The 11,074-nt window shown below is 33.1% G+C and overlaps 1 protein-coding gene across 1 annotated transcript in view; it reads left to right on the top strand.

The window, feature by feature from the left end:
- The window catches only part of LOC108778495 (WW domain-binding protein 4), a 29,817-nt gene that overhangs the window by 12,538 nt on the left and 6,205 nt on the right, over positions 1–11,074 (top strand). The window contains exons 2-5 of the mRNA XM_018545700.1: positions 1,299–1,524; positions 1,595–1,696; positions 1,891–1,965; positions 2,188–2,425. Of these exons, the coding sequence (XP_018401202.1) occupies positions 1,299–1,524; positions 1,595–1,696; positions 1,891–1,965; positions 2,188–2,425 (641 nt within the window). The remainder of the gene's footprint in view (positions 1–1,298; positions 1,525–1,594; positions 1,697–1,890; positions 1,966–2,187; positions 2,426–11,074) is intronic.

Here is an 11,074-nt window from a genome sequence, read left to right as displayed (position 1 = left end):
CAGCGGAAGAGAGGGGTGGCGGGGGTTGGTGGTGGTGGAGAGGGGGAGGCAAGTAGTGGAGGTCCGGTGGGCCGATGATGGTGAAGGTGCGAGTGAAAGGTGAGAGAGGAAGTCAAAAAGTTGTAATAACGAAAAAGAGTGAATTACAGTGGAAGAGAGGGGTGGCGGGGGTTGTTGGTGGGGGGAGGGGGAGGGGCGAGTGGAGAAGGTCCGGTGGGCCAAAGATGGTGGAGGTGCGAGTGAAAGGTGAGAGAGGATGTTGAAAAGTTTAAAAATGCGGACAGAGAAGAAGAAGAAGGAGGAGGAGAAGAAGGAGACGTTTCTTAATTTTTCATTAAAATCACCACTTTTTGACCGCTTATATCTCCAGAACGGCTTGACCGATTTAAAATTTTTTTGGCTCAAATTACTCGTGGCGATGCCGCCTTTCAGGACATATGACGTTCGATTCAAAATTTTTTATATTTTAATAGTTATGCACCTCCCAAAAATGGACTTTGGTGGCTCGGGATAAGAGACTTGTAGCGTTCACAGTTTTTTTTAACATGGCCGGAGACGCTACCGCGTCTCCTGATTAATGATCTTAGATCGACAATTTTGTCAAAATTTTATCGCACTTCGTTCTTATATTTATCTTATTTCCATTATTTAATTATTTTAATTTAAATTACGGAAAGATGAGAAGAGAGATGCAAAACTCGAAGCACGCACACGTTTTTCTTTAGTTTCTATCTGTCGCAATACTTATTGTTAGCAATATCTCGAGCTTCCATTAAGCTCCCTGGGAATCCTTTAGTCGCAACTGAGATGCGAAGGTCGAGCTCAAGACTGCGTAGGTCGGAGACTAATTACCAACTAATTTGTTCTCGTCCCGAACGGGAGAAAACATATTTCCTAGGCCACATGGACAATATCGTCCGCATTTTCTCCAATAATTGCTCCGGGAAGACAGCCCAAACCACAATCAAATAAATTATTCACTCTGTCGATCGATAGATAGCGTTGAGAATAGAACTTTTTCGACTATTCTGACTCGCGTGTATTTTAGTTTGGGATTTATAAAAATACAAATCTTACACTACTTTTATGTAGCGAGATTATATAATAAGACACTTTGGATATCTGAACATACTTCGTATAGGAAGCTGAAATTTAAGAATGTGGCTTGCTGTACAATTTAGCACTATATAGAGAGAATACTGTATATATAATTATAATGTATTTAAATTAACACATAACTTAGCAAATTTTGTCGATGCGTCGATCCCGTCGTAGATATTTATATGGTGTCATCCTAGCTGTGGTACGGATTGCAGGGCGGATTATTGGAAGTCCCAAGGCCGCAAGTTCTGCGACTTCTGCAAGTGCTGGATCGCCGATAATAAACCGAGTATCGACTTCCATGAGGGCGGCAAGAAACACAAGGAAAATGTCAGCAAGCGACTCAAGGAGATCCACAAGAATAGTGCCAAACAGGCAAAACAAAATAAAAAATTCGAGGACGACCTCAAGAAAATGGAAAATGTATGCATACACAGACGTTGATTAAGACATTAAAATACTGATGATAAGTAATAATTTTTTTTTCGTACAGGCAGCTATGGCTGCGTACTTGAAGGATGTTGAAAATAACACGCAAGATATGACTGCTCAGAGAATCATTAAAGAGAAACTGAATAGGATAGAAACAAAAGAAGTGAGTTGTACCTAAAGCTCTTAATTTAATGCTTAATTCTAGATATTATGTCAAGAAGTATAATGATATTAGATGCAATATTTTTAAAGATTGCGCAAAAAAGAATATTTTTTATACATTAAAATAATAAAATCTAAACTATTACATACTTTTTTTATTTAGTGTTTAGTGTAATGTAATATGTGTATTTCTAGACGCCTCAAAAGTGTAACAGTATGCCGTCAGCCAATCCAGAGACGGTATCAAGATTGAAAAGTAATAGTGAACAGGTGCGTAAATTAATGTTTCTAATGATTTAATGATCGAAACATTATTAAAACGTAATGTAATGATATTAAACAAAACAAGTACTTACCTTGTTTATTTATAAAATTTCCATTATAAATATTAGATCATTTACGACATCTTTGATTAATACTTCCGGTATTTTCTAAGAAAACTAGAACGTGATTTATCAATGCGAAGTGACTTTCTAAATGAAACTTTTCCAGGCCTTACCAAAAATGGATCCTTGCGATCCGACAACTTTATCAAAGAACGCACTGTCGTTGCCACGAGTCCAGCACAGCGGCGAGAACAGGATTCCGGGGAAGAGTAAATCGGGCAAGGCGAAGGGAAAAGGGAAGAAAACTCAGGAGGATGATCGTCCGACCGCAACCGTCAGAAAACTGTGGTATGAGGCTCGCAGTCCCGAAGGGTACACTTACTATTGGCATATTGAAACGAACGGTGCGTGTACATACCTCTATCAAATTTTTTATTTTTTTTTGCACATCTGCCTTTTGAATATCTTTTTTCATCAGACAGTAACTATTATTACCATATATATAATAATATGTCGGCATTCTATTTTTCTTGCAGTCGTTTTAACAGCAATTCTTATATTTGCTAATACAAATACGAAGCCTATAACAGTCTAGCTTGGATCTTAGTTGATGATATATAATTTCGCGTGAATTTATATATGTAATCTTTCTAAACTGCGCACCGAACAATTGTCGGTCTTGAAACGCAATTCTAATAAATTACCGCAGTACTAACACGAATTAAATTGATTAACAATTTAACACTTAATTGAGGGGCTGGATTCTATAAGGGGATACGCCAGGGTAGCCAGGATTTCGCGGGATAAGTATTGTCCGCAGGGTTAATTTCGGACAACGCTCTAATTTCAATTTTGACGACTGATTTTTGTAGAAAATTTCATAGCGCAATATTTTTGTCTGTAAATCAAATTTATAACTTTTTTTGTTTTCAAATTATAAACAAAAAAGTAATTTTTAAAATAAAAAAATTTCAATAGACTTTTGTGTTTAACTCGTCATATCTCAGCCAAATATGAATATTCTTTGACATTTTCACATAATAAACTTCAATATGTTTCTTGAAATATAGAGCATATAAAAAGTTTTCGAAATATTTCAAAATGCCGAATTTTTCAAAACAATTCTCTCGAATTCGTAGTTTTATTCATTCGATCACAAAAGTTATCGTACGAATTTTCGATTTGTCAACTTCTATCGGTGCTATAATTTTGTTTATTAAGTTAAGAAAGTTTTTTTGGAAAGTTTTAGCTCTTCAAATATTATGGTTGTAAAGTAAATACCGATTTATATGTCAATCCGATTACGTAGCGCGCTGCGAGCATCGCGAAAGTTCGAACCGTTCGCTTCCGCGAAACAAGGGTATCAATAATATTTATTATATTCTTTGTTATTGATTTGAATATGTATGTTTTTGGCTCGTAGCCTTTATATTGTATTTAATTTTAAATTCTATCTTTAAAAACCTAAGAGGTACTATCCTTATTACTTATTTAATTTTAATGATATGTATCATTTGTATAAAAGATTTGATATCAACAGTCGGCGCCAAGTTAAATTCTATTCGACGTCGTTTTATAAAAACACAAATTATTTTCTATAATATATAATTTTTGTTTTTACTGTAGAAAATTATTTTCCAATTAGAGAATTATGTTTTGAAGCAGAAAATTTGTTTTTAATAACACGTATTATTTGTACCAACAACCGTATATAAACTTACCTTTTTAAAAAAAGGTAAAAAAAGCGCTAAGGGTGTGTGTTTCTGGTAAAAAAAAAATCATTTAGGCCAGTTTTACCACAACCCCAATTATTTAATCGGCTGTGGAACTGACTAGGTAATCACATTTGCTATTTAGGGTGTATTCCGAACTGGGTTAATTTAACTTATTTTTTTTCCTAGATTTTGGTAGCTCCGTAACTAAACCGAAAAGTGTTCCGAATCTAACGAATGGTCATATGTATGAACATATGTTATATTAACAACCGTCCGTCGGATTCGGAACACTTTTCGGTTTAGTTACGGAACTGTCAACATCTAGGAAAAAAAATAAGCTAAACTAACCCGGTTCGGAATACACCCTTATGTTAGTAGAACAACGCTAATTAATTAATCGGCTATGGAATTGACTAATCATATTTCCTGTTTAGTAAAAAAATTCTACTGATATAAAAACATTTAGGCCAGTTTTACCAACGGCAATTACTTAATTGGTTGTGAAACTAACTAATCACATTTGTTGTTTAGTAGAATATTAGCCTTATTATTTACTTAAATTTAATGACATGTATCATTTGTATAAAAGTTTTGATATCAACAGTCGGCGCCAAGTTAAATTCTACTAATCACATTTGCTGTTTAGTAGAATTTAAAAACCTACGTGGTATTATCCTTATTATTTTCTTAAATCTAATGACATGTATCACTTGTATATCCTTATTATTTACTTAAATTATTATCCTTATTATTTACTAGGGAATGGAAGTACTCGTTACTTTTAACGAAGTTACAGTTACAAGTTATAATACTTTTTTGGTAACTTTACTGGTAAGTGCGTTATTTTCTTTTTTTGGTAACTGTAACGGGGGGTAACGTAGTTACATTTTTTGAATAACGGTAACGAAATTTACAGTTACTTTATCGTTACTTTGCATACATTGGATACGTTATTCTGTTATATAACAATTACATGTTATTAATTACGACAGCTATAAATGTGATTGTAGAATATTCAGAGTTTTTATTTAACCCGTTAACGCCCAAGCGGACACTTTTTCGGCACGATTTTCAACGACATTATTTTTAATGTTAACGCCTTGAAAAAAATTGTTGAATCATGATTTCTGACGTAAAATTTCGTGCTCTTTCAGAATCCATCGTCAGAATTGACATACATTGCTTATAAAATTAAATATGGCGACTTGAATGTAAAAAAAACGCGAAAAAACGCGTGTAATTTTTTTTCGTCAATTTTTTTTATAACAAAAATCTGTACGCTATCAGTTCTAACCTACCCTATAAGTGGTCAAAATAGTTGTACTTTTTGAATAAATTTTTTGTAATATTTTAAAATCATCTTGGAATTTTTAAAATGGCCGCCAATGCGTTAAAAAACTAACTATAAGGTCGACATAGATTTTATTTGGGAACTGTTGGATGTTACTGAAGAAGAGAAGGGAGAGAGAATTCTGACGTTACTTTTATACATACATATTACCATGAAAATTGACTCATATATTATCGAAGGTGCCAGTTCAAAGTAAACATAAGGATAGTACCTCTTGGGTTCTTAAAGATAGAATTTAACTTGGCGTACAAATGATACGTGTCACTAGATTTAAGAAAATAATAAGGTAAAAAAAACAACAGTTCCCTTCTCTTCTTCTTTAGTAATACTCCAACAGTTCCGAACTTACGTCTGATTTGACTAAGTAATTTATTCAAAAAGTACAACTATTTTGACCACTTATAGGGTAGGTTAGAACTGATAGCGTATAAATTTTCGTTATGAAAAAAATTGACGAAAAAAATTACGCTCGTTTTTTCGCGTTTTTTTTACATTTAAGTCGCCATATTTAATTTTCTAAGCATTGTATGTCAATTCTGACATAATTTGGTATAAGAATTCTATTAAAATTAATACTGATCTTTTGTGATTCGTCTTTGAAATATAAAAAACTGTTATTTTGATCTCTCACCTAGAACACTATATTTAATTCAAGATTGTGGAGCGCAAGAGAATTCTTTTGAAAATAATACTCATCTTTTGTGTTTCATTTTTGAAAAAAGCTGTTATTTCATTTAAAAATAATGTCGTTGAAAATCGTGCCGAAAAAGTGTCCGCTTGGGCGTTAACGGGTTAATACAAGCGTAAAAGCTATATTTAGTTTACCTTAATCTAAACATCATACATATTTTGTTCTAATTGAGCTGTGTACAAAGCTTTACTCTGTACATACATTTCTGTGTATATTTATGTTGAGCAATTGGTTGTATCTTCATAAAGTATACATTTTCAAAATATTATTCTAATTCATAATTAATATTGTGAAGAAGGATTGTTCTGTTAATCAATTTCGTAATAACATTATACCAAAACGCTTATTACGTTTATTAGTGTATTTATTCCAATGTCAAAATATTAGTCCAGTAGTGGAAGCCGGGACGAAACGCCAAAAATTACGTGATATTCTTCGCAATATATAATATTAGAATAAATTATCAAAATTAGATTTCATATTGTAATTTGACTCTTATTCGCCTTATTTAACGTGTGAATTATTATTAAAAATAATAGAGTCCTTTAAACCTTCAATTCATTTGTTTTCAAACCGCAGGCTGTAACGATGCGGATAATACATTGTAAAGTCTTTTCATTAAGTTAAATTATCAGTTTCTAGATTTAACATTTATAGTTGCGTTTCAAGACCGAAATCCATCGGCGCGCAAATATTTAGAGGGGGGGGGGATATTTCAGATGATTAGAGTTGCGTTGCAAGTCCGAAATCCTTTCGGCGCGCAATTTGGGGGGGGTGGGAGGTTAACACATATATTACTTTGAATAAATATATTGCGAAGAATATTACTACGTCGACTCGCCATCAGAGGTCTATAGATATTCGCAAAGATTCTCGCAAGTGCTTAGATACGCGTATATCTGTATATATAGATTCTCGATCTAATAACTTAAACAGGCGTCTAAGGTAGGCTTCCACTACATTGCCTTACTGATGAATCCAGTAGTGGAAGCCGGGACGAAACGCCAAAAATTACGTGATATTCTTCGCAATATATAATATTAGAATAAATTATCAAAATTAGATTTCATATTGTAATTTGACTCTTATTCGCCTTATTTAACGTGTGAATTATTGTTTTAATTATAGCGTTATAATTTTCTTTCTATCAAAATATTTCATTTACAGCTAAAAGTATAGGTTAAGTAAAAATATAGCTGTATTATAATAAAGAGATTATGTGTATTTCTTAACTTTCTTTTTAATTTCTAACTTATATTGTGATTCAGATAGTGTTATACAATCCTATATAACCTTCTAGTTTTCTGCAAAGTATAAAAAAAGCCAGTTTCACCAACGCCAATTACTTAATCGGCTGTAGAACCGACTAATCATATTTGCTGTTTAGTAGACCAAGATGTAACCTAGACCAAGATGTAACTTAGATAACCTAGACCAAGATGTAACTTAGATCTAATGATATGTATCATTTGTATAGAAGATCTTTGAAAACCCGTATGGTACTATTCTTATTAAATTCTACTAAATTAAATAGTAAAACCCATGTAGTTCTTATTCTTCTTGAAAGATCTTTCTATTTCAATCCAAATGGTTTAATTCTTCTTAAAAAATATAAATAGTAAAACCCATGTAGTACTATCTTTATCCTCATATAATGACATATATTATTATTTGTATAAAAGATCTGATATCAATAGCCGGCGCCAAGTTAAATTCTAATAATATCTTTAAATCCCATGTGGTACCGTTCTTATTAAATTCTAATTAATTAAATAGTAAAACCCATGTAGTATTATCTTTATCTTCATATACAATGAAACCTAAGTACCATTTATGTCTTCATATTTTTTTTGAAAGTTCTTCCTATTTCAATCAAAATGGTTTAAATCTTCTTTAAAAAAATTATATCAAAATTAATTCAAACACATTTATTCCTCCAATAATAAATTACCATGAAAAGTAACTGATATATTATTAAAGGTGCCAGTTCAAAGTGAACATATAAAAAGAGTTTATATTATCCAAATTTAATAATCAAAATGAACATACATACATATATATAAGTAAAGCATTACAATTTGCAGATTGCAATTTTCTAGAAAATAACTGCGATATGTTATGCTTAGTGCACAAAATATAAAAGTCATTTATTGAGATTTGATTTCAAAAGACGGATGAGTTTCTCGGGGTTCACTTAGAAATAATATCGAAGCTTGTACAGAGTAGTTATTAATAATTATTAATACGACACTTGAAGTACGAAAAGTATTACATTTAAATAATAAGATTAGATTATAATAAAATAAGGATCTACCGTATTTTCAAGAGCCCCATAACGATAACGATGTAAATACACAAAATATCTTGAAATGCCTGAGAAAATATGTTGAAGTGAAAGAAAGATTAAAGGCTTTTAATCTAAACCATTTTCATAACTTTCATTTCAATCATTTTTTCCATCCATCGAAATTCTTTTGAGAGCAGGCCGCCATGTTCTTTTTCCCAGTCATTAACAGGTTGATACTCTGGAATTACAAGAAATTAATTTTTATTGTACGGGCTAGTATAACGACTTTTATATTTTGTGCACTAAGCATAACATATCGCAGTTATTTTCTAGAAAATTGTAATCTGCAAATTGTAATGCTTTACTTATTATATACAGGGTGTATCTGAATTATCGCACTTGGAGTATACCATGAGATACAGGACAAAAATTCACGTAAAAATGTCCTGAGTCATTTTTTGATACGAGCTTTCAGTTCGTTGTTATATAATGTTAAAGTTAGCAAATTAGCGACCGAGTGTAGAAGGAAGATAGGGACGTAGCAAGGCGGAGCGGAGCTGACGATTGCGACGGGAGAAGAACAGCGGTGAGCAGCGAGAATGGTTACAATTATCAATCTCTTTCTTTCTTTCTTTCTCTCTCTCCCCTCCTCATCTCCATCTCTTTCTCCTCTCTGTCTCTCTCTCCCTCCCTCCCTCCCTCTCTCTACACCTTGTTTAAAGAAATGTTAAAGATCAGAAAGTGCAGAGCTAAATGAATGATTTGTTGTTTTCGTAATAAATTATCGATTTAGGATCCCTGGCGAAAACAATATGTTTATTAAAAGTTTATAAGAAGTTTGCTTAAATGTTGAGTAGATGTTTCATTCGAGCTTTAAAACATGTATTGAATTGTTTATGAGATGGAAATTTAAACATGGAGTTGTTTAAGAGATGTTTATTATGTTTGATAAATCAAATTAATTTAAATTAAAGAATAACTTTATATCCTTGATCGCAATGAGTGCCCCTCATGTTCGTTCGCGTCGGACGGTGAGTGTGCCGCCCCTGCTTATCTTTTGTTCGCGGATCGTAATTCGCTAACTTTATCTTTTAATAGTTCAAAAAGTAAGCGTCGGATAAAATTTTCGTAAAGGAAAAATCGTCTCAGAATTTAGTCAAGAACACGTATTTGCAAGGACACGGGGTCGTTCTGAATCACCCTGTATGTCATTATATGAGGATAAATATAGTACTACATGGGTTTTATAAAATAACTTGGCGCCAACTTGATATCAGATCTTTCATACAAATGATATATGTCATTAAATGAGGATAAAGATAGTACTACATGGGTTTTCCCATTCTTATGGAAATTAAACAATTTCTTGAAAATTCGTCAGCCATATTGGATACGACATTTTGAATTTTGAAACTCTGATTTCAGATTCGTAACTAGCGAACCCAGAAAACCCTACATACCCATTTTCATGAAAATAAAATTAATTTTAAAAAATTCGACCGCCATATTGGATCCGCCATTTTGAATTTTAAAATTCTGACTTCAGATTCGTAATCCCCGATACCAAAAACCCACAGGTAATACATTTCAGCCAATTTTAAATGTATTTTTCAAACATCCAAGCAAGAAGCCCACGGTGACACAATATACACGTTGCGATAGTAGTTTTTACAATGTTAAAAAATTTGTTTAGCCCCCTTAAAATGTTTTTTAGCCGATATAAAAAAATACGTATCAAATATTTTCCATTAAAGAATATGTAGAACAAACTTCAAGACGATCGGTGAGTAACACTTGGGTAGTGTTACTTGTAAGTTACATCCATAGAGATAGTAGTACTAGAGTACGCATTGTCGGAAATTTGAGGAGTGGGGGTAATTCTATCTAGAAAAGAACGCACTCATTTGGAACTCATTTCGTTCTCTCTCGTTTCGCGCATGCGTATAGCCGTATACTCTGAGAGAGGGGATTGAAAGAAAGAATAAGGAATTGAAAGAGCAACCCTTGGCACTGGGAAACTCTTAACCTTATCAAAGTCAATTCTTTGTTTGATTCCAAAGAGATCAGGCTTGTCCGGTTATTCTTGGAAAGCCAAAAGTTTCTTTCCGCGAGACTTAACTAAACCATGTGAATTTGACTATCTTTATAAGAAACAATCTGGTGGTGCTAGTCAATATGCTCGCATAACCAGAATTATAGAGGTATAAGTAATAGATTTTTATCATTATTATTTATTGATATTATTCATCGAGAGCCCTTAACCTTATCAAACTCAATTCTTTGTTTGATTCTAAAGTGATCAGGCTCAATCAGGCTTGTCCGGTCATGTAATGATGAAACTTTTCTCGTTCGACTCGTTCTTTCTTTCGATCCCCTCTCTCAGAGTATATAGCTATACGCATGCGCGAAACGAGAGAAAACAAAAAGGCCCAAATGAATGCGTCCTTTTCTAGATAGAATTACCCCCACTCCTACAATGCGTACTCTAGTACTACTATCTCTATGGTTACATCTTGCTCTAGGTTATCCAAGTTACATCTTGGTCTACTAAACAGCAAATATAATTAGTCGGTTCTACAGCCGATTAAGTAATTGGCGTTGGCGAAACTGGCCCAAATGGTTTTTTATCAGAACTTAGCGCATGTTTTACCTTCTTTTTTTTTTTTTTTTAAAAAGGTAAGTTCATATACGATTGTAGTATCTACGTTATATTTTGGTCTACTAAACAGCATAAGGATAACACCACGCAGGTTTTTAAATTCGGTAAAAATGTAGATTAGGGGAGCCTCCTCCAATGACCTTGACCTTGACATATGTTGTCAAGGTCATGATCCTGAGTGACCTTGAGGAAGTTTTAACCGTCGGACCTAACTCGTTAAAAAGTTATTAACAAAAAAAGTTTCAAAATTAACGTATTATTTCTGCTATACATGTATGATATGAAGTACTATTCTACACCTTTCCCTGTTCAGAAACGTTGAACTTTCCACGCGAAATAACTTTCACCCC

Source organism: Cyphomyrmex costatus, unplaced genomic scaffold (assembly GCF_001594065.2).
Source record: "Cyphomyrmex costatus isolate MS0001 unplaced genomic scaffold, Ccosl1.0 scaffold50, whole genome shotgun sequence".
Lineage (NCBI taxonomy): Eukaryota > Metazoa > Arthropoda > Insecta > Hymenoptera > Formicidae > Cyphomyrmex > Cyphomyrmex costatus.
The sequence above is the reverse complement of the archived record's forward strand: the minus strand, read 5'-3'. Positions and strand labels throughout refer to the sequence as shown.